General features: G+C 40.7%; 2 protein-coding genes across 2 annotated transcripts in view; both read right to left on the bottom strand.

The window, feature by feature from the left end:
- The window catches only part of LOC141271656 (uncharacterized), a 188,877-nt gene extending 182,594 nt beyond the window's left edge, over nucleotides 1-6,283 (bottom strand). The window contains exons 1-2 of the mRNA XM_073681698.1: nucleotides 6,110-6,283; nucleotides 4,317-4,343 (exon numbers count right to left, since the gene is read on the bottom strand). Of these exons, the coding sequence (XP_073537799.1) occupies nucleotides 4,317-4,343; nucleotides 6,110-6,283 (201 nt within the window). The remainder of the gene's footprint in view (nucleotides 1-4,316; nucleotides 4,344-6,109) is intronic.
- A 6,984-nt stretch (nucleotides 6,284-13,267) lies between these two features.
- Nucleotides 13,268-25,170, bottom strand: part of LOC141271655 (uncharacterized) — a 119,393-nt gene continuing 107,490 nt past the window's right edge. Inside the window, exons 3-6 of the mRNA XM_073681696.1 lie at nucleotides 16,169-16,213; nucleotides 13,740-13,839; nucleotides 13,607-13,672; nucleotides 13,268-13,370 (exon numbers count right to left, since the gene is read on the bottom strand). Coding sequence (XP_073537797.1) covers nucleotides 13,268-13,370; nucleotides 13,607-13,672; nucleotides 13,740-13,839; nucleotides 16,169-16,213 — 314 coding nt within the window. The remainder of the gene's footprint in view (nucleotides 13,371-13,606; nucleotides 13,673-13,739; nucleotides 13,840-16,168; nucleotides 16,214-25,170) is intronic.

The following is a 25,170-nucleotide window of genomic DNA, read 5'->3' as shown; positions in this document are numbered from 1 at the left end:
ACTATGTTGCGTCTCTTTTATTCTTCCTCTGTAGCCAACGATAATATAAATATATTTATTTGGTCATTTTATTCTTCGTCCTCCTAATTAAATGGCTGCCTGTAGCCACCATTACATGAAAGTGCAACAACAAAATAATGATTCATGAAATAGGATGCAAAATCCTATTTATCTTTCTATGATGTTCCAGAATATAGCTGAAGAACAAAATTATGTGCGTTACTTTGATAAGTCGATTCTGGCATGTTATCAAAGACTTTACACAGTTGTAAAAATACCAACGTGCAATGAATGGATTACGATTTCTAAACCCAAACAATAAAAATGGCATGATGGGACTTTCCCTTTGAAACTGTCCTCGGCTTCTGTAGAAGAACATCTGGCCAGCGCCACGTCTTCAGGACCATGTCGGCACTTAAGGTTTTCCTGTTTTGTTTGTCCCTGATCTTTTAAATAGCAATACAGTCATTCAAAAGACAGGTTATAGCCTCTTCTACATTTATAAAACTCCCTGTCCCATTGGGCCTCGCCTGACACTGCAGCTTCCATGTCGTATAAGCGCCTCATTGTTGTATCTAGGCCACTAAACTATTTCCTCTCATAAAATGCTTCATGTCTCACAGAGGATGTTACACGTCTGTAAAAATTGTGCTATCCGCTCCTACTCGCTTATACGTAAAATATGAAGGTTATCTTAGGATAGTGTGCTGAAGAGAAAAAGACCTAAGGAAGGATGCCTATTGGAAAGTGTCTTGGATGCAAAATGTCATAAAAAAGTCTAGTTTGGGCCTTAAACTTCAAAATATATGAAAGAGAAAGTGTTTCCTATTACATTAATTTTTTTGGGCAGTTTCAAAAAGTTGTCAAAAAGTAGGAAATGTCATAAAGTCATACCCATCACTTATGAATGGCCACCACTCTAAAGTAGCTTTAGCAGCCCAGTAGTACCTGCCTATTCTACAGTAATGATGCAATCATTGAAGTGAGCCACGTGCTATACATGTAAAAGTCACCGCTGAGGCCAGTGTAGCTGCAGTGGTTACTAAAAGATGGACAGGATGTGGTCACTGCAGGACCAGTCATGATCACTGCAGGACCAGTTGGGACCACTGGAGCGGCGGTGCTGGACCAGTGGGAAATTAAAGTAGTAAATAATACTTATTTATTTCATTACATTCCCTCTTCTTAGTCAATTCAAAATAAATCTGGAAACCCCCTTTAATATTGCTAAGCATGGGAAGTCACTCTATACTGAAAAGAATGAGAGTCTAAAAATGGTGGCTCATTAGGTGATTTCCTTCTAATCCAGTATCAAGAATATCTCTTTGAAATTCTGGATGTGCAGGAATTCTGTATCAAGGGCAAAACAAGCGGTAAGATGACTAGGTGGCTGCTTAAGGTGCCAACGTTTATGGATTTAAACTAATAAAAAATGTTCTGAATGTAACAATAAAAACACTAGGAATTTGTGGGGAAGCTACAACAGGGGTCCAGTATTGTCTGTCCTAGAGCTTTCTCTACTATGCTGTACATCGAGGGCCAGTTGTATGAAGCTAGGGAAGTTACGTTTGAGGACAGGGACTGTTGTGAATGAAGACAACTTTTGTACAATGCTGCAGAAATTAAGCAACTGGAAATAAATACCCCTATAAGCCCCCTTATTTGTACTTTTAAATTACTATAATGATGAGCAATAAAATCAGGTCTTGTCTTTAAAGTAACATACTGCTACTCTTCCCTTTCTCTGTTAGATAGTCTGAAACCATTTCAGGGTAAATTACTAGGTAGAACATGCTCTATTTTAGGAGGAAAAAAAAATGATATGCCCATGTCATTTGTCTACACAATTTCCAGCCCACAGGCATATTTTTGATGCTTAATAGTGTATGATTAAAACACACTATAATTTCTGTTGGCTTAAAATTTATGATGTTTATAGAAAACATATGCAGATATATTTCACGTGGATTTCTAGGCATATATTTGTCATATTATATTTTTAGGCCCGTCATTCTGTTTATTCTCCTGATTTTAACTCATATAAAGGCTTCAGTTTGAATCAAAATTTAAACAATGGTAATTGTATGAAGATTATTCTAACGCTGGTTATAAACGGTTAACCAGTATGGCTGACCACATTAATTAAAGTGTCCCCAACCTGAGACTAAAATGTGATAACACATTTCTCTTGTATAGTGCTATATCTGGTTCCATCTGTGTTCCTCTCACTGTCTACTCTGGTCATATTGGCATTTCTTCTGTTTACAGGATGGCTACAACCAGGGTTGGACTGGCCCACCAGAGAACTGGAGAATCCTCCGGTGGGCCCTGGCTTCTCCTTCAGGAGAGTTCATAGTGCAAACCTTGAAGCTGCTATTGGGCTCTTGAGAGGGGGAGAAAGGTGGGCACTCAGAATTAAATCCTCTGGTGGGCCCAATGTTCTTCAGTCTGACACTGGCTACAACAGTGGCATGTGGAGTGCAGTGGTAAGTCTGTACCACACATGCCCATGCTATGGGATTAAAAAGGCAGGGGAAGTGAGGTTTAAACTTACCACTGCACTCCCCATGTCAATGCAGAAGCCATTTCTGGAGCAAGAGAACTGGAATGCTTATATGAGCAGAGGGGGTGGACAGAGGGCATCAGGATGCAGCTTTTTAGTCCCAGGGTGTGCAGTCACTTTAAAGGGGGAATGTGTTAAAAATAACAATAAAAAATAACCAATACTCCGCTGTCTATTCCACTATCAGTCCAGTGGTCCCTGCTGAACGCTGTTTACTTTTCAGCAGCGATGACATGCTAAACATATATGTGACTTCTGCAACCAATCACTGGCCTCAGTGATTTTGTGTCACATGACCGCTCATGTCAGTGATTGGTTAAAGCAGTCACATGGATGTAGGAAATGTCTTCGCTGACATGGAGAGTGACAGTGAACGAAACAGATGTGTAATGGTATTATTTTTTTTATATTAATAAATTTCTAACATTCAGCTCAATTTTTTTCAAATCCTGGCATGAAAAGCAATCAAATGTTACAGACCATAATAACCACTGGTTTGTGTGATAGATATTGTATTTGCGCTAATGCAGTGATGCAATTTTCCCCAGACTACTATGCTTGGAATTCTATGGCATTTTGGCAAAAAGGGGTGGGATGGGGTTGAGAAAAAGATGACCTGTCAGCAGCCATAAGTGTCAGCGAGATGTATGACTGTGTATGACCATCTAATGGGGTTATCTAAGAAACTGTACAACCTTTCATGAAGAATGAGTAGCAAATACAAGTTAAGTCTATACAGATAAACAATACTTCAGAATGATAGAGTACTCCATGGATTTCTTCATTTTAGTGTGTTGACAATGGATTAGAAAGAAAATGGGAATTGGGAGTAATTTACCACCCACCAACTTCTTACTTATCTGAGAACCATGATGCCGAGCTCTCTTCGTTCTCCTGACTTACTTCCTCCATAATAATACAACCTTATCACCTGCATGGTGTAGTCATCATTCACCCAGGATTCTATAATGTCTCCCTGAGAACCATTTCTTTTTACAAGTAATTTGGTGGATCAATGTAGCACCATTTGGCAGCATGATCAGGAGCCAAACCAGCAGCTGAGCTAAGAACTCTGAATCAATAGATAAGTATGACGTTGGGAATGACAACACAAAGAAAAATATATAGTAAAAAGTTTTAAAACAATTCTGTCTCTTCAGCCTCAATATAAAATATTATAAAATGTTCTGTATGTTAGCTACATCATAAATAATGCAGACACAGGTCCTGATTTATAAAGACCTGGAGTCAGATGGACCTGATTCCTTAAGTGTTGCACGCCTCTTAATGAATCAGGAATGTCTTACAAGTGGAGTGCACTCCTCGGCACAAATCTTACTCCAGCCCTCGATTTCTGGAGTAAACAGTACATCTTATCATGAATTACATGAGCTATAGTGTCATGCCTCTGTTCCGCCCCCATCTGGTCACAACTCTACCCATTTTGGAGGAGCTAAACCCCCATCCTGCCACAGATCTACCCATTTTTGAGTGAATATGCATAAAGTCTTAATTTTTTTGCGCAACTAGATGCGGTGCAAACATTTGGTGACTTTTCAAAGCGATATACTGCATAATTGTTACATAATCGCTTTGATGTATCAGGACCATAATGCTAGATCTATGGGTATGCATTTCATAGGCTATTAAATAAAGTATTGCGGCTGCCTCGCCTTGATCTGCATATATATCAATGGGCTCAAAAGTACAGTAAATTCATAAAAAGGACTCAAAAGTGAAAAATAATACTTACTGGAGAACCAGGTCGTCCAATAGGGCCCTGGAATAAAAGCAGATGGTTCAGTCAGGACCAACACAGAGCTGCAGTACATTAAGAGCATAGAGGTTAGAGAAAGATCTCATAGAGACCAGTCTCAACGAAAATACATGAGGTATAAAAGTGTATAATGAGCAATTATTTATGGTCATTTCTATGTTTGAACCAGCTGATGAAATTATTTTATTGTTGACTCTCTGCCATCACTTCTGCCACTCTCCACCAGAACCTGGGCATTGTATCTTCATTTACATTGGTCTGGCACTGTTCATACTACTGGACTCTGGTCAGAGGAGTAACTACAATAGGTGCAGGGGTTGCAATCACATCTGGGCCCTGGAACCTAGGGGGACCAATATGTCCCTTTGGTCGATATAAAAAGACCAATACTATTAAAGACTTGCAATAATTGGGGGCCCTGTTAGAGCTTTTGCATTGAGGCCCATAAGCTTCAAGTTACGCCACCGACTCTGTATATAAGAATTATATGGCATTTTACTATTTGTTGTAAGCGCTGTAAATTCCTCGCAATAATTTTCACAAGAAAAGATTCATCACATCTTTTACCGATACACATTGATTGTCAACTTCATGATCAAATCCTAAATGCAGTTCATGATTTTTCAATCCCAAATTTTAACATATGCACGGCAAGAAATATTACTATAATTCTTTAAAAAGTATGATAAAGAAAACTATAGAAACTATAGACTAGAATCTGAGATTAGGCCTCCCCAATGTAGTTTGCAGATAAACAACTCCAAGAACAAATAAAATGATGCTTTTATGAAATGCATTCACATCTCATGTCTTCTGAACCTGTCAGACATAATGTGTAATTATGCACATACATCACAACTTTTCATAGGATTATTTATTTTCCTTGTCATTCACTTTTATCTAAGCTTTGAAGGTTATGTATAATGATTGACAAGTTCATTATCTGAATATTATCATATTTCATCCACCCCCAACCCCTATAAACCTGTTACCAGCAGGAACACAGCAGGGAATTACAAGAAGATATGCCAGTTACTTACAGGTGGCCCTGAAAGAGAGGAAAGAAGGGGAAATTAAATGATATCTATCTGGTAATATACATACATAATTATACAATTATGGAAACATGAACAATCAGTGCATAAAATAATGAATTATTTTTTCTGTAAGTATCTTGGCTAAGCAGAATACATTATATATATACATCCAGTAAATAACGAATAGACATTATAGATCAGGAAAAGTAGCTGTTCTTCTCCCCTTAAAGGGAATCTTTCACTAGGATTTTGCTACCCCATCTGAGAGCAACATGATGTAGGAGCAGAGACCCTGATTCCAGCAATGTGACACTTACTGGGCTGCTTGCTGTAATTTTGAAGAAATCACTGTTTTATCGGCAGCAGATCTAGCAGTTCTCTTAATGTTGAGCTCTGTATAACCCCGTCCACACTACCATCTACAGTGTACACAGAAAGTGGTGGAGAAGGGTAACACAGAGCTCATGAATAAGCTTCACTACCAGGCAGCAGGTTTACTAGTCCTCTAGTGATAACCTCCCCCTGATAAAACAGTGATTTTATCAAAACTACAGTAAGCAGCCCAGTATGTGACACATCACTGGAATTAATGTATCAGTCCCTACATCATGCTGCTCTCAGATTAGGTGGCAAAAACCTGATGACAGATTTCCTTTAAAGGCAAAACTGTCTACTAAAGATACGAGAAGCCGGGTCACCTGGAAATAATTATGTAAGATAGTTTATTTCTACCATGTCATCAAAGAACTCTGAGCATCCCCCCAGAAATGCCACTAATGTCTGATTGACAGGGGTCTGGTTGACGTGACCCCATGAGCACATAGCACATAGTGGCAGCAACGCTAGGAGAGCACTGTGCTCATCTACAGTCACAACCAAAGCCAGTATAATTGGCCCTATGATCATCTATAGATGCCCAGTGGAGTTGTCACGATGTTTAAAGGATTCATAGGTAATAATTTCATATCTAATTTGTGGACTCACAGAATGTAGACAGATAATGGAACAACAACAGACATGGAACACTGTTTTCCCAACATTTTCTATCTCCACAGGATATGTCATAAATGTATAGTAGATGAAGTCCTAACAATGGGACCTGTATCTGTCGCAAATAATTCCTACAAGATGTTCTAAGTTGTCAGAATTTCAATACAAATGAATGGAAATTCCAAACAACTCTTCTTTAACAGTGGCACGCGTCGGGACCCTGTTCTTGATATAGATGCAGGGCCAATTGGTTGGATGAATACTTCTTTCATGGTGTTGGACCATCAGAACAGCCTCTGCTCATATGCTCTAATCGATCATACAGGGTTTCCTCCACTGGACATCCCACAGAGCAACCTCTGCTCATATGCTCTATTCAATCATACAGGGTTTCCTATACTTGACATCCCACTCTATGAGCCACAGCAAAAAACCACTGATTTGAATGGCCAACATGCGATGCCACATTTTCCCTGCAGTGGCCTCATATACATACAGTTTTCACCAGAAATCAGATCAGTACATATCAACCAACCATTAGGCCACTTTTAAAAAAAGGGTTACATTTGTGAGACCGTAACTTTAATTAACTTTAATTCAGTAGATTTTATTAAGGCAGTACCTTAAAGATAAGAATGAGGATGAATTTAAACAATTTACTTAAAGAGGACCTATCACCAATCTACGGCAGCCCTTTTCAGTTAATAAAAGAATGGGACTGGAGATTTTTCTAAATATAAGGTATTGCTAAAAGTGCTTAGAAGTAACTCCAATGTCCCCCAATAAAAGTTGGACTTGAACTTCCATGTTGTGCGATCCCGGTATGCAGTCATTAACATCATTAGAGCAGTTACCATTTGGTAACAGCTTAGTAAAGAGCAAAAGGGGTCGTAGAGGGTTTACCATCCTGTGTGTCGAGATCCCATAACCCAGAAGTTCGAGCTCGACTTTTCATAGAACGTCAAGCTCTTTTGGGGGCCATTAGAGTTACTTATGAGAACTTTTGACAATAATCTATATTTAAACAAATCATCAGCCTGGGATGACTCACTATTATTTCGCATTGAAATATATTATTTTCCTGGTCCTGTTCACAATATACTGTATGTCCTCATGTGCCATCAGAAATGAAATGCCTGGTATATGGTAGCTGGTATCTACTTCAATTCTATCAGGCCTATAGTCTGATCATCCTGCAATTCTTCCTGCACTAATGGCAGGTATTAGCATGAAGGCACTGTATAAGACTTTCAGATATAAATCATCACATAACACATTATCTAATTGCCTAAACATCTACTAATTGCCAAGAGGCCATCTAATAGAACGGATATAAACTATTATACATTTCAAGTCCAGCACAAACTTTTATAAGCAGCACATCTATCATATCACTGAATGCTAGAAAACACAAACGTCTGATCATAGGGGAACAGCCAGAGTACTGGTAGTAATATTACTAATTCATGTCCCTTTTCTCAACATTTATGATAAGCAATGAATAACAAAATAGAGATGTAAGGCTCATGGAGCTGCATATATGTAACTGATGTTCCTAATATAATATTGGAAATACGGTACTCTGCATATAGTGTAATGCAATAACATGTTATCTTCCTTAATCGAATCTATGGCGACACAGTTACTACTTTTAAACAGAGGTTATACTAAATCATGTTGTGGACCATGAAGGATACCTCTGCTGGAAAATATGCAACATGTGAAAAGATATTCATAAATCCCTACACACTTTATTTTACCTTCAGATTTGGGCAAGTAAAATCCGCACCTGAATACAAGCAGATGTCATTTCGCAATTGTTACTAATATGATGGGAAAATTTGGACCTTGGAAAATTACCCATCCTGGTATTTTCTGTTGTAGATTTTAACAGCAGATTTTCCCCCGTATCAATGTAGCAAGGTGAAAATGGTGGTATATCCACATCAAATTCATCTGCATTGTTTTGTATTTACTTAAGATTTGAGAAGAAATCTGATGTAGAATTGCAGCTTAAAACTAGCTATATGTAGGACTATATTTAGGGGATTGCTGCAGAATATACTAGCAGATTAATACAGGTAATGTCCCCAGATGATCATAATACCAAGCAAGAGAGAGAATTTACAAATCTCGTCAATATGCTGTGCTCATTTTTTTGTGTGGATATTGACGTGTGATGCAGATTTTTAATTCCTCAACATATCAATTTTCTGTTGATTTCGCTCTTTTTCTTTTTGAGAGTGGTTGATCCAGCCAGCCCTGCATTGTAAACTCCATATGGAAAGAATAAAACAAGGGAAATGCAGATTATGTATTAGCAGTATAAAAGCTAAGTAGAAGATGGCTTCATTAACTGAATCATTTTGGATAAAACACGCTGAACTTCATGGACGGTGGGACGCATTCTGAAACTCTGGTCTACGTCTCCGAGAGAAGCTCTAGAAATCTTACATAAATATGGCTGCTTCCATTTCGCTTATTTCAAGCCTTTGTGGGTCATCTAATCTAATTATTATAAATGTAATATTTACATAAATAAAATAATAGGAAGGTTCCAAATAATCTAAATGTCTGTCTGCACCTATCTGACATCGAGAAATGTAATGTAAATACTTTTGCCATTCTACACAAGCAGAAGCACTGGAAAACTCTTTTCTCCCCCTGACCTGGGGTCTTTTCTTTTTATTACCCCTTTGTATCACCTCATTCTCACATCTGCCCATGTGATTCGCTATGCAGTACATATTCTGTTTATGTCAAATGAGTCGATGGTAATGGAACATTGACAGCTCTGCGGCTGTTTCCTAACTTGATAAAGGCTGAAGGGAAAGATTGTACATAGAAAATATGCTCTGAGTTCTTCACATTACATTAAGAAATGACAGCATAAGTCTCCTATAAGGGTTTAGAGGGCCGACAACTCCATATCATGGCTGTATATTCGCTTATCCTACATAAAAGAGAAGATATTGAACTTATGTGGTAATAGCAATAAAATCAGCCACAGCTAGAAGCCTGAAGCCAGTGTCCTGCATCATGGTCCCAATTAAGACATGTTTAAAAAGGGAATCTGTCAGCAGGTTTAGTCTGCCCTGAGGGCAGCATAAAGAATTAACAGGGACCCTTATTCCACTGTTGGGTCACTTGACTTTTAAAATAGATTTATTACATGCAGTGCCCAAATCCTCTGACTGCTGTCCTCAATAATAATGAGTGCTGGGTTAAGCTATCCCCCACACACATTAGTTAACAGCTTTCTGTCTATGCACAGTTTTGGGAGAAAGCTGTCAATTAGTTGCAAGTCGGTAGAGTTAGCCAATCGCTCATGAATACCAAGAACTTGTCATTGCAATTACAAAAGAGAGAGGACTCCTGTGTTGCAGCTAATAAAATATCTTTTTATTCATGAGTATTCACACACACAGGCTGTAATAAGCAATGGAGCATGATAACACAGTAATAATAGGACGATTAGAGATTGTACAACTGTACACCATGTGCACAATTATTAGGCAAGTGAGTGTTTTTACCATATTATCATTTTTATAAAGATTTCCAACTCCAAGCTGTATAAACATCTTGCGAGATCTCACTGCTTAGTGAGGAGATAGACCAGGAAGTGTTCCCATATGTGCGGCTCCTGGGGACAGCGCTGCATTGTCTGAGAAGACCGCACATTGCTGCTCCACCAGCGATGGGTATATTATCATACTTGTCCCTGCCGTCAGTAGCTTATCAGTCTATCACTGTCATAGTGGTCTTTGCTCTGAATGAAGCGTTTTCACTCTGATCAGAGCACAGATCGGAGTGACAATGGTAGATAGTGGTCTAAGGGGTAAAGTTAGGATTGCTACTTCCAATAGGTGGCACTAGAGTTCTTGTCCTCTTCCTCTCTGAAGAGACAATTTGCCTATTTAATTTTCCAGAGGAGCATTGCAGCTTAAAAGTCTCAACGTGGCAAGTCAGGCTTGACATTATGTCACTCTCCGGAAGGAGAAACAGTACGCCTTGGATCCTGATCAGACGCCTCTCACCCATCCAAACCAGATCTCGCACTTTGCCCTGATGAGGGGCAGTACCCCGAAACACTGTGTCTGCAAATTGAGATTCTGGTTTGAATTTTATCCTAAGTCATGTGGCAAGGCTCGTTAAAGGGTCAATAATGACTTTTAGGATTGCTATTACAATGGGTGGCACTAGAGTTCTAGTCCTCTTCCTCTCTGAAGAGACAATTTACATATTTCATTTCCCAGAGCAGCATAACAAGGTTTAAAAATCTATCTCAAAATATAGGCTAAAATATACATGTAATCATATATTTTTTTTAATAAAACTAGATTTTTGCTTATAGGTTCTCTTTAAAGCTGAAACAATAATAACATGGCCACTTCCTCACCTGATCTAAACCCTCTAGGAGGCTATGATTGCTGTTGCCCAAAAAATCGATGGTCAATAAATTAAGAAACTGATAGTCTCAATGGATGGGCGGCTTATGACTGTTATTGAAAAGAAAGGTGGATGTAATGGGAACTGATATTATTTTTTAAATGTCAATGTATTTTGCACATTTTGAGATGTTTGGTTATTATTCTCACTTTAACTGATGAAAATAAACAATGGAAAATGTGAAAATTTACAGTTTTCATTTAGTTGCTGAATAATTCTAAACACTATTAGGTGCCCAATAATTCTGCACACAAATATATTCTCCTAAGAAAGACCAAAACTTACTTTAACTTTATTAAATATTCAGGTTTATTAAAGGGGTTGTCCACTACTTTGACATTGATGCCCTATCCATCAATTGAATGGGAGGTGGATGTGCAGTTACAAGCGGCAGCCACTACAACTTGACGGCCAAGCACCGCAGGTAAGCATTTCCGGTCGGCGGCCGCTGCCTCCGGCACCGATAACAGCTGATCGGCGGGGGTGCCACGTGCGGGACCCTGACCGATCATAGTGGACACCTTCTTTTACCTTTTGGATTAACCGACAGAGCTGTAGTCGTTCAATAATAAAATTTATCATCAAAAATACTAATTGCTTAATAATTGTACACACAATGTATAATCCCATCCCAGGGAGAGTACATTCAAATTTCTCATTCACTAGCACAAATACAAACTTGGACCACCAATAAACAGCTTTCTCAAATGTTGCTTCCCTCATTTGTATTTTGTACATATTTTTTGAGCCATAGAACAAATTTGAATGAAGCATGTTTTGCCTCTTTTACTTTAGGAACTACAGTATGTTAGGTATCCAATATTTATACCACACACTGGGAAAAATTGAAATGCAAAGAATCATGTCTTAAAATGTGCCTATCATTTCAGGTGACTTTTTCGGATAAGCTGTCATGTGTTTGTATATAAAGAATAAAACAATTTTTCACCTTTATATGACTTGTATCCTGCATTTATGAACAGCTTTCTCTTTCTCTCTGCCTTTGTATTTAGATCCATTCTCCTCCACCTTCCTGTCTCATAAACTTCTATAGGCCGCATCTGTAATCTGATCTCTCAGTTAGCTGAAAACCTCTCTTTATCTAAGGCAGGTTTTGAGCAGTGAATTCAGAGGAATTTGATAAATTGAGAAACAGACATTTTTACAAAGGTTCTTAACTGCACTTCTACTATTTATGTATGAAAAAAAACAAAACAATGGTTACTCTTTAAAGGAATGATCAATATGGTAAATCAAGTAAGAAAAAATTAAAATAAGACCTGCCAGCAATTCTTCCTGTAATCTCCCTTTTCTTCTTGATCATATTTCCTTCTTTATCATATCATTAAGCAAAAAATTTTAAAACATATAAATCTAGCAACTATTTTTCCTAGAAGGTCAGTCATGTCCCTTTTCCTCTTTCTTACAAACCTGTGTCTAGCTTTAGGGTAATGTAACTGGCTGCAGAATCAGCATCTCCCGCTGCTCCGTCTGCAATATGAGACTAACAATATTAAGCCCTAACCCATTGTTTAAGTCCCACTCCCTTATTATCTGCCAACTAGAAGAAATTACAATTATTAACCCCAGTGTTGTCTGTAGAATTGCTACAAGACTGTGGTTTTTAGGAACATGCAGAAAATCCTGAAGAATTTTATCAGCAAAATTTCCTTCTGTTTACTTTGACTTTTTATTCATTTTGAGGGTATATTTTTTAGTTAAGTGACCTATGAATTGGTTTGTGCAGCATCTGCAAACTTGATGATGACCCATAAATAATATTTCTCCTTATAAAAATACTCTCCTCAACATTATCATTGGAACACCAAGAAGGAAGGCACACGGAGTTATGGACATCAAAGGAATTGTAAACATGTTAATGATGAAAAATGGAAACTAAATTTTCAAAACATCTCACTTTATTTAGTATCAGAAGTACACGCACTCACAACTGACCAATAACCTTCCACATGTGCTCGACGAGAGAAATGTCTGGAGACCCTGCAGGCCATGGTAGCACGTTTAGGGCATGCAAGCTGCTCTAAGTAGCACAAGCAATATGTGGCCTGGTGTTATCTTGTTAGAAACAGTTCCTTGGACACTTTGAAGTAATGGCTGTACCACAGGTTCCACAAGCAAATCAGTGTAATGCTGAGCTGTTTGTGTACCTGGACTGAAGACTAGAGGGTCCAGCTACTGTACATTATGCTGCCCCACACCCCATGGATTTGGTTGTGGAATCAGTGATATGTAAGGACGCATGTTGCTCATGCACTCATGCTGCTTGTTGTTCATGATCACTGTGAGCAGCCTGCATGGCCTAAACATCCTACAATGGCTGCAGTATCTCTGGACTGGTTTCCCATCGAGCATATCTAGGATATCATTGGTTGGCAATTGAAAAGGGAACTGCCAGCAGCAGATCATGATGATTTATGTGCCCAAGTGCATTCAATGTGGCAGAACATTTTTCAGACAACCATTAATAACCTCATTGATAATAGCCAAGGAGTTTAAGTGCAGGGATTTCTGCACATGGCGCTCAAACTCAATGCTGAATAAAAATCAAGATGTTTTAAAAATTTTGTTTCCATCTTTTCATCATTAGTATATCATTAACAATTCTATTGATCCTGTGATTTCCATAATTACACAATATTTCTTCTTGGTGTTGCAATTTCAATGTTGAGGAGTGTATATTAAAGATTAGTAAATGTGCTATAAAATTAATATACCATGTGAGGCACTTTTGCTTTTTTGTTTTTATTTGAAAGATATAATGAAACATACCTTATTATTTTTATAATTACAAAAGAATCTCCTGGAAGTCTTGATGCACGCTGCACAGAATCTGTACTGCAAAGTTGTCAGTAATAAATATAGAAGTCTGGGAGATCAGATCTGTTAATATTTTTACAGTTACTGTAGTGCATACAGCATGGACCCAGGACATCTGGATACAATACTCTCAAATAAAGGGAATTGAAGAATTGACCAAAGCCAATTCTGAGTAACTGTGTTTACTGATAGAGGAAGTATGTAAAGTACACTTTGTATTATGAATATATGTATATATATTCATAATAAGAAGTGTACATAATATATCCATATGTATACATATATATACATACTATATATATATGTATATATATATATATATATATATATATATATATATATATATATATACAGTACAGACCAAAAGTTTGGACACACCTTCTCATTTAAAGATTTTTCTGTATTTTCTTGACTATGAAAATTGTACATTCACACTGAAGGCATCAAAACTATGAATTAACACATGTGGAATTATATACTTAACAAAAAAGTGTGAAACAACTGAAAATATGTCTTATATTCTAGGTTCTTCAAAGTAGCCACCTTTTGCTTTGATGACTGCTTTGCACACTCTTGGCATTCTCTTGATGAGCTTCAAGAGGTAGTCACCGGAAATGGTCTTCCAACAATCTTGAAGGAGTTCCCAGAGATGCTTAGCACTTGTTGGCCCTTTTGCCTTCACTCTGCGGTCCAGCTCACCCCAAACCATCTCGATTGGGTTCAGGTCTGGTGATTGTGGAGGCCAGGTCATCTGGCGTAGCACCCCATCACTCTCCCTCTTGGTCAAATAGCCCTTACACAGCCTGTAGGTGTGTTTGGGGTCATTGTCCTGTTGAAAAATAAATGATGGTCCAACTAAACGCAAACCGGATGGAATAGCATGCCGCTGCAAGATGTTGTGGTAGCCATGCTGGTTCAGTATGCCTTCAATTTTGAATAAATCCCCAACAGTGTCACCAGCAAAGCACCCCCACATCATCACACCTCCTCCTCCATGCTTCACGGTGGGAACCAGGCATGTAGAGTCCATCCGTTCACATTTTCTGCGTCGCACAAAGACACGGTGATTGGAACCAAAGATCTCAAATTTGGACTCATCAGACCAAAGCACAGATTTCCACTGGTCTAATGTCCATTCCTTGTGCTCTTTAGCCCAAACAAGTCTCATCTGCTTGTTGCCTGTCCTTAGCAGTGGTTTCCTAGCAGCTATTTTACCATGAAGGTCTGCTGCACAAAGTCTCCTCTTAACAGTTGTTGAGATGTGTCTGCTGCTAGAACTCTATGTGGCATTGACCTGGTCTGTAATCTGAGCTGCTCTTAACCTGCGATTTCTGAGGCTGGTGACTCCGATAAACTTATCCTCAGAAGCAGAGGTGACTCTTGGTCTTCCTTTCCTGGGGCGGTCCTCATGTGAGCCAGTTTCTTTGTTGCGCTTGATGGTTTTTGCAACTGCATTTGGGGACACTTTCAAAGTTTTCCCAATTTTTCGGACTGACTGACCTTCATTTCTTAAAGTAATGATGGCCTCTCGTTTTTCTTTACTTAGCTGCTTTTTTCTTGCCATAATACAAATTCTAACAGTCTATTCAGTAGGATTATCAGCTGTGTATCCACCAGACTTCTGCACAACACAACTGATGGTCCCAACCCCCTTTATAAGGCAAGAAATCCCACTTATTGAACCTGACAGGGCACACCTGTGAAGTGAAAACCATTTACGGTGACTACCTCTTGAAGCTCATCAAGAGAATGCCAAGAGTGTGTAAAGCAGTCATCAAAGCAAAAGGTGGCTACTTTGAAGAACCTAGAATATAAGACATATTTTCAGTTGTTTCACACTTTTTTGTTAAGTATATAATTCAACATGTGTTAATTCATAGTTTTGATGCCTTCAGTGTGAATGTACAATTTTCATAGTCTTGAAAATACAGAAAAATCTTTAAATGAGAAGGTGTGTCCAAACTTTTGGTCTGTACTGTATATATATACAGTATATACAGTAAATTTATATATATATATAATCCAAAATCAGCATGCCTTTGTACAGAAGCACATCCATTTTATATGTGATACATGGGCAAAACATAAGGTAGTACTAATAATAATATCTAAGGGGTAACATTTCTCCTTGTTAGGCATGTCACGGTGAGGAGACTTTTAAAGCTGCAATGATACTCTGGGAAATATGCAAATTGTCTCTTCAGAGAGGAAGAGGGCTAGAACTCTAGTTCCACCTACAGGAAGTAGCAATCCTAAAAGTCAATAGTGACCCTTTAACAAGCCTTATCACATGATTTAGGATTGAGTTTCTGGTTCTGGCTAATATCCTAAGTCATGTGATAAGGCTTGTTAAAGGGTCACTATTGACTTTTAGGATTGCTACTTCCTGTAGGTGACACTAGAATTCTAGCCCTCTTCCTCTCTGAAGAGACAATTTTAATAATAATATGCAACATGAAAACCATAAAGAAAAAACAATGCCGTCCTGTTAACCATAAAGAAAACATACAGTACCTGTCTCCCCATTTTGTCCTCTCTTGCCCCTTGTTCCAGGAGGCCCTGATTTGAAAGAATTAAACCAGTTAGGGAGTAGGAGAATGTAATACTTTATGGGAAATTTTATGGAGGTGATGGATGGTAAAATATCAATGCACATGCACCATAGTAGCAATGATATCAAGAGCCAGATTAGCGGACAGCACTTATATGAAGATGGTAGATGATATGATTTATTGCACATTTCTGCCATATTCACATGCAATAAATATGCCAGACAAGCATAGAAAGCAAAAGGTGGATTTTTTTGAGAACTATGGTCTATAGGAATTTAAATTTTTTAAAAGCTCTGTATAACAACTAAATGAGGATTGATAATTCAATTTATCTGGTCTGTCTGTCTGTAGACCTTGCTTTGATCAGATGTGATGCCCAATTATAGGAAAAAGAAGGGAAAAATTTCCAAATATTTCTTTTCTCTTTATTCTCCGTGTAGAGAAAAAATACAAACTGATTAAAAGATAATGAATTAATGGGACGTCTGTCTTATTGGAGTATTTATATCCACCAAAAATCAACGAACACCACACAGCTATCATGCCGAAGTCACATCAAAGCGTGTGTTGCCCCTGTACAAGACCTCTGCCTAATAGTGATCCTCAAGTACAGGAAAACCTGTTCACAATTAGTATTCTCTATTTATGGCAAAGGCAGAATTTTGGTAATTTTCTGTTAGATCAAATGACCTAGGTATATCAGTATGCTCACACTCTTTAAACATAAAAAAAAGCATGTCATGTTTTTCGTGTATGGAATACCAAGTAGTGTAGACCCATACCAAATAAGAAGTATACTTGTTATATACCGCAAAACTGGCAGAAGATTCATGCTGCCTGAATCACTGACAGAATAATCAGACACTGATTGCAAATGTGTATCTCTTACACTGCTGTATTTCAGAAAAAACATACTTTGAAAAGTCGTCCGGGGACCATGTGTCTCTGAAACGCCACAGTGTTTCAGAGTAAAACATACATTGCGGCAATAATGCAGCCAGTGGCCGATTCATGCCGCCCGTGGTTTGGGCATCATGAATATGCTGTTAGGTTCTTTTAAAATATATAAAGTTTAGGCAGGTCTTTCATGCTTTCATGGTCCCAGGCTCTGTGTTATATAGCTAAATTCTATTTCTCCAAGATTGCAGAAAAATTCTATCAAAGCAAGGAACGCTACAGTTGTTAACGTAATATAAGTATCATAAAGTAAGAAAAGGTTTGCTGGCATTCATGTAAGAAATCCAAATCAGATTTATTGGCGTTCAATGATAAACGCACCACGTAGCCGGCACAGATGGTGTGTTTATCACGGAAAGCCAATAAAACTGATCTGTCCTTTTTATGGATGCCGGACAGTGAACTGCTTCCTTTTTTTGGTAACTTGTCTGGATTGGGGAAACTGGAATGTGTGACCATGTATCTTGACACAATTTGCCTTGATGATGTTGGTCCTGTCCTAAAGTCTAATGTTTGTACCTTGATAAGTAACAAATGCTGCAGTAAATGCATGGTTCAGATCTGGCTGAGCTTACATTTTAGAATTAGGCTATATTCACACTCAACGTTTTAGCAGTGTTTTTTGCTGTGGTTTTTTTTCTGCAGAAAAGAAGCTTTGTTTTACAGTACTAGCAAAAGCTTTGACATTTCAGAAACCTTATGCAAGTGCAATTGTTTTTTAAATCAGCAACATGTCAATTCTTTCAGCATTTTTCAGAGTTTTTTCACTCATAGAAAGCAGGGAAAAAGTGCAAAAGTGCTGCAAAGAACACAGCAAACAGGTTTTGATGTGTTTTTGTTGTGTTTTTTACTATGTTTTAGTGAATAAAACTATCTTTATTAAACATGTACAGTAGACAAATCAGTAGACAAATCACACATGTAATCTGCACAAAAAAAAGGCAAAATAATGCAGCAAAAACAAAACAAAAAAGCTACAAAATGCAGCAGAATCTGCCAGTTTTTGGCTGCAGAAAAAAAACACTGGAAAAATACTGCATGTAACCATAGCCTTTTTCAAAAAGACTAGGATATTGATAGCCAGTTCGCTTTCAGTGATTTCAACATCCCATCCTGCGTGCTCGGAGTAGGACCCTAACCCAATCTTATTATTAATAACCTATCCTAAGGAAAAGCCATAACTATAGTGATTATTCACAACAGACAACGCTTTTCCTATTCTTTTATAAAGAATGCCCTTTTGTCAGCCCCAACAAAGAGTAGGAAACTAGTTATTGTATTCTCAAATTCAATGTTGTACAGCATTGTACTACTTGGGCTGCCATTTTAAATAGGGGCTGTTGTTCGATGGAAGTCTAAGTATCGCTTAGCTAAGGAATTGGCAAAGCAAAAAGTCAAAATGTCTGCAGAACAGAAGGCATTACTGGCACTGCATGCAAAAAAATAAAAGAGATGTCAAGTGCCCAAAATTTTAAAAAGACGTGGATTGGCAAAATACCCAAAGACTTATGTGGCGCCCCTGAGGGTTCGGTCGCCACAGAGGTGTTGCATCTCAGCCAGAGATGTGGCATCTCACTCTCAGGTAAGGAAGGAGTACAGCTCAGGACCGTAACACCTGCATCCAACACACCACTCCAGGCCAGCAGGAGTGGCAAGATGCCTCTGTTTCTTGCTGAGCCCCTTTCCTGGCTGGAGTGGGGGGAACCAAGAGAGGGGGAACCATGTAGTGGGTGTGGGTGGAGGAAGTAGCTTAGGGGAGCACATGAGAGGAAGATATAAAATGGGAAGCCATCTTAGAAAGACAGTTCAGTCAGAGGAGGAGAAGTGGAGGAGCAGAGGCTCTGCAGGAGCTCTACTCAGCAGAGGGGCCTGGTGAGAGGCCCAGGACTGAAAGGAGAGGAGAGAGAGGAGCGGAAAGGCTCCAGGAACCAGGAAAGGACCCTAGGGGTACGGGCCGTACAGAAGGCCACCCGTACGCCCGCATCTGCCAGGCGGTGGAGGGGTCAGGCCATCTAAAGGGAACCGGTCCCTCAACTTTATGCCCAACTAGAAACCGGAGGCTGCAGAACTTTATGTCCTGTAGTCACAAGTCCACGCCAGTCTCACCGAGAAGGTAGCCACATAGGACCCAGGGGACGGAACAGACGTCGCCCGCCAAGGCCAAGGTACCGGATTGGAGGTACAGGAGAAGGAGGAGAAGTGCAGGAGAAGGCCAGAGAGCGAGGGCACACGGAAGGGGGTCCTGCTAAGTACTCCGGAGTTACCTGGGGGTCGACCGAACCCCTCCCTGAGTAAACACAGGATGACGGGGGCAGTTACATGGATCCCTGTAATCTGGACTGCAACAACTGTGAGTAAAGACCCTGGGACTGCACTTCCTTGTCTCTGTGTTTCTTGCTGCGCCATCAACCCCTGCACTACAACACCCAGCATAACCTACAACTTCTACACTGCCCTGAAGCTAGCTCTTCCTGTGGAGAGCCACACCATCCCTGCTGCAGTAACATCAGCACCAGAGGACTGCTCTGCAGCGGCGGCTCCCTTTAGCCGCATTCCACAGGTGGCGTCACGAACTTTATACAATCATTATAAATCCCCTATCAATAACCCCTTTTTATTGACTGCCCTGGGTCACCGCCACTGTGACATCCCCCAGCATTTACCGGCCCGGCACCGGGTACCCCACGGCTCAGGGGGCGCGTCACTTACAGCACGCAGATATAATGAATGTACCATCTTTCAGCTATATATGCCATGGATAACCACATACTGTCTGTATTAAAAGTTATTTTTAATCAATAGATCTTGGAATAATAATAACTTCCATAATTGGATGTGTTTAAATAAAATGTTCCTGTGCTGAGATAATCTTATAAATGTGCCCCTGCTGTGTACTGTGTAATGGCTGTGTCTGACCGTACAGGAACATGGTCTGATCATACCACATCTCCTGGACAGGGGAGGGAAAGTATACAGACATTACAGCACAGGATAACAAATGATTCCTTCTTTGAAGTAAAAATTGTTTAAAAACAGGCAGTGAAATGTTTTACCTCACAAAAAGAATCAGCTGTGATCCCCTGCTGTCCTGTCTGTATACTATTTGGCGTCCTCCCCTGCCCAGGAGATGTGGTATGATCAGACCATGTTCCTGCACGGTCAGACATGGTCATTACACAGTACACAGCAGGGGCACATTTATAAGATTATCTCAGCACAGGAACATTTTATTTAAACACATCCAATTGTGGAAATTATTATTCCAAGATCTATTGATTAAAATTAACTTTTCTTCCTGGGAAAACCCCTTTAAGTCAAGTTCTACTTTCCGAAGTCATCTTAACCCTTAACTACCCAGCATTGTTAGGTTACCCTGCATTTTAAGTATTTAGAAAGGAGGCATTTTCTTTCTTATTTACGCACCAACAAAAGGTATAACACGAATTAAGGCACATTGCCTTATATTGAGATTAAATGGCAGGTGATTTCCTTTTGATACTGTCTATACAAGAACTGATAGAGAGGATTAATCATACGCATCTTTATATGACTCCTGCATTGCTGTCACATTTGTAAACACCGCAGTCCTGATGCAAGACCAGATCTGATGTAAGCTGGCAGCTCCATAGGAATTCCCAGCTGCTGTCTGTAGTAGGTGGCACATGTAGCAGCAGATCATAAAATACACACCACTTGTAACCACATTAACCCAAGGAGAACTATATGACTCTGCAACTACAATAGCTACAATTACCCATAGCAGCCTTTGCTGAGCATGGCTCTGCTTTATGTCAGCTGTCAGAATAAATCAGATTGTTCCTTTAAAAAAAAAGCAATAATCTTATTGAACTATAAAGGTAGAAAACTTGGTCACAGCAGTCAATTCAGAGATAAATAGTGAGACAGACACTAATGTGTTCCAAGTCACTGCGTGATAATAAATATGATGGATGGCAAGTACTGATACCATCCAGAGACTCTAGATACAATATTAATAATAACATAAATAAAATAATGTCAAAACAGAAAATACATTTTACAAGAGAAAAATATAAAAATGGGGAATACAGATGATTTTTTATACAGTTCTATATACCTTCCACTGCCTGCCAGCATTTTTTTCTATGCAGTGATGCTGAAAATCATAGTTGATAATGCTTGAGATAAATGTATATTGTAAAGTGGCCAAGTGTATGCCAATAGAACAGACCTTTAAACAGAGTCGGTTGCAGACAGGGTGGTCCTGGGGAAAAAAAAAACTGTGGCCCCAAATGCTAACATAATGCAACATCACACAGTAACATTTAGGGTGCATGTACACGAGCCAATTTCAGACCGTTAAATGAGCGGTGACTGACTAAATTATAGTTGTTTGTTCGGTGTTTACTTTTGCACAAGTTGATGAAGAATGGCAACAGATCGATCACTAATGCGCTCATCCTATACTCATACAGTATCATGTGATGTGCGGTGATGTGTTGCTAGAACAATGATATTTTTTCTGGCAGAAATGATCCAATCACGCCACGAATGAACATCTTGCTCATTCATTGGGTGATTAGTGACATGTTTATACTTTCGAACACTAGCCTGCAGTGCTGGTGTTTTTCGATGTGCATGCTACACACACTGTATGCTCCACACACACAGTCCGTGCTAGACATAAAGACACTATATGAAGACAAAAAAGCATTGGGGTGTGTGGCCTCCTCCAGCGCTCAGCACCCTTATCTACACATCCTTCCAAGACAAGGTTATAATTGCTAGCTATGCCTGCTTTTCTTTCACATCCCCATTCAGATGAGACCTGGTTTGGCAGATGGAGAGTTAGGATATTAGTGATAGAGACTATCCACATTTGGGTACACCTTGACGTGGTTGGATGGCTTCTGCGCTCTTTGATCAAAAAACACAAAGTACCTTCTGTTTTTAATGTTTACAGCAATATTGGAGTTCATGTATTCATTAATCGCAGTGTGCTGACGCATCATATATGTATATGACGTTATGAAGAGGGACGGAACTACCGCCCGTGCAGCCGGTTCATTGAACGGGGGCCCCGAGGGAGAGGGGGCCCCTCCAGCCTCCAGCAGGGCCGCCATCAGGGCATGATTGCCCTGACTCCAGTATGGGGCCCGGCCGGTAGGGGCCCCCTTGGAGCCCCGTCGAGGGCCCCCCTCTTGTGCATCTCTCGCCTCATGGGGCCCCTGGCCCCATGCTAAGCGCCGGGTCCGGGACATCTCAGCGCTGCGCTGCGCTGCCGTGGCAGCGCCTTCATGATTCCCCTGACTTCCGGTCATGTGACGGCGCCGTCACATGGCCGGAAGTCAGGAGAACCTGATGTCAGCGATTTGGACGAGCGCCAGGATTCTGCAGGGATCGCATGGGGGTAAGTATAACAAGTTTTATTTTTTTTTAAATACAATTAACTAGGAGTCGGGGGAATGGGAGATGCACATGTGGGGGGGATGAGAGATGCACATGTGGTGGAGGGGGATGAGAGAGGTGCACATGTGGGGGGGATGAGAGAGGTGCACATGTGGGGGGGGTGAGAGAGGTACACATGTGGGGGGGATGAGAGAGTTGCACATGTGGAGGGGGATGAGAGAGGTGCACATGTGGGGGAGGGGATGAGAGAGGTGCACATGTGGGGGAGGGGGATGAGAGAGGTGCACATGTGGGGGAGGGGGATGAGAGATGTGCACATGGGGGGGATTAGAGATGTGCACATGGGGGGGTGAGAGAGGTGCACACGGGGGGTGGTGAGAGCTGCACATGTGGGGGGATGAGAGATGCACATGGGGGGATGAGAGAGGGGCACATGTGGGGGAGGGGGATGAGAGATGTGCACATGGGGGGTGAGAGATGTGCACATGGGGGGGTGAGAGATGTGCACATGGGGGGGTGAGAGATGTGCACATGGGGGAGGTGAGAGATGTGCACATGGGGGGTGGTGAGAGATGTGCACATGGGGGGGTGGTGAGAGACGTGCACATGGGGGGTGGTGAGAGCTGCACATGGGGGGGATGAGAGCTGCACATGGGGGGGTGAGAGCTGCACATGGGGGGGTTTGAGAGCTGCACATGGGGGGGTTTGAGAGCTGCACATGGGGGGGTGAGAGCTGCACATGGGGGGGTGAGAGCTGCACATGGGGGAATTGGGAGAAAATGAGCTGCACATGGGGGAATTGGGAGTAGGGGGATAATGAGCTGCACATAATGAATGTGGGGTGGGGGAGAGTAAATGATAAATGATGATGGGGTGGGGAGAGCACGGACATGATATAATGAATTGGGGCAGGGGGTGCATGTAAATAATGAATGCGGGGAGCAGGAAGTATAGAGTAGGTGGCGTTGCGGATGCAGGAGTGTAACTGGTAACAAATTGGCGGAAAGAGTAGAGGTTCTAATTAAATTATATATTAAGTGCCTATTTACAGTTAATGGGGGCACCGTGGTGGATTACAATTTATATTTGGAATGGTAGGTGGCATAATAACTAACCATATATTGATGGTGGATGCACGTCTGTATTCAGCTGCGTAATGTAGAAGTTGGGGAATGTGCTCTAGATAACCGTGTTATTTTATGCAGAGACGAGTCCTGGCTTGAAGACGTGATGGCGGTCTGTGCTGGATGAAGGAGAAAAGCGTAGCTGAAGGACTTCACCTAGAGACGTCACCAGTGAGTCAGTGTATTACATGTACACTTACACTATATACTATGTACTGGGCTCCTGTGTATAATGTCACTGGTGATCACTGTATTACCTGTACACTATATACAGAGCTCCTGTGTATAATGTCACTGGTGATCACTGTATTACCTGTACACTGACACTATATACAGACCTCCTGTGTATAATGTCACTGGTGATCACTAGATTACCTGGACACTTACATTATACATACCATGTATAGAGCTCCCGTGTATAATGACACTTATGGTAATATTAGTAATATGGTGGTAATATTAGTAATGTGGTGGTAATATGTGGTCTGGTCATGGTGTGGCAGTTTTTCTCCCTTCTGTGTGGTATTATTCGCTCACTATGTTGTGGTAATATGTGGTCTGGTCATGGTGTGGCGGTATTCCCTGTATGTGGTATTATTGGTCATTTAAAAAAAAAAATGTATATGACACATTCCCTTAAAGAAAACTAAATAAACATATATCTAAAAAGAGTATTGGATATTTTAAGAAAATTTTAATAGGTTAGAGTAGGGCCCGGCCAGAAGAGTCTACCTTATCGTGGTGGCGGTTTTAAAAATCTTTCGGCCAAAACAAAAACTGATGGCTATGTACGTGGCGCCGTCACATGGCCGAACGTCAGGAGAACCTGGTGGCAGCGACGTGGACGAGCGCCAGGATTCTGCAGGGATCGCATGGGGGTAAGTAAAACAAGTTTTATTTTTTTTAAATACAATTAATTAACTAGGAGTGGGGGGAATCAGAGATGCACGGGGGGGATGAGAGATGCACATGGGGGGGGATGAGAGATGCACATGGGGGGGATGAGAGATGCACATGAGGGGGATGAGAGATGCACATGGGGGGATGAGAGATGCACACGTGGGGGATGAGAGATGCACATGGGGGGGATGAGAGATGCACATGGGGGGATGAGAGATGCACATGGGGGGATGAGAGATGCACATGGGGGGGATGAGAGATGCACATGGGGGGATGTGAGATGCACATGGGGGGGATGAGAGATGCATGGGGGGGTGAGAGATGCACGGGGGGGATGAGAGATGCACATGGGGGGGATGATAGATGCACATGGGGGGGATGAGAGATGCACATGGGGGGATGAGAGATGCACATGGGGGGGATGAGAGATGCACATGGGGGAATGAGAGATGCACATGGGGGGGATGAGAGATGCATATGGGGGGATGAGAGATGCACATGGGGGGATGAGAGATGCACATGGGGGGATGAGAGATGCACATGGGGGGATGTGAGATGCACATGGGGGATGAGAGATGCATGGGGGGGATGAGAG

This window comes from Phyllobates terribilis, unplaced genomic scaffold (assembly GCF_046119375.1).
Source record: "Phyllobates terribilis strain yellow unplaced genomic scaffold, ASM4611937v1 Scaffold_5__5_contigs__length_657084704, whole genome shotgun sequence".
NCBI lineage: Eukaryota > Metazoa > Chordata > Amphibia > Anura > Dendrobatidae > Phyllobates > Phyllobates terribilis.
This window is presented reverse-complemented; position numbering and strand designations above follow the sequence as displayed.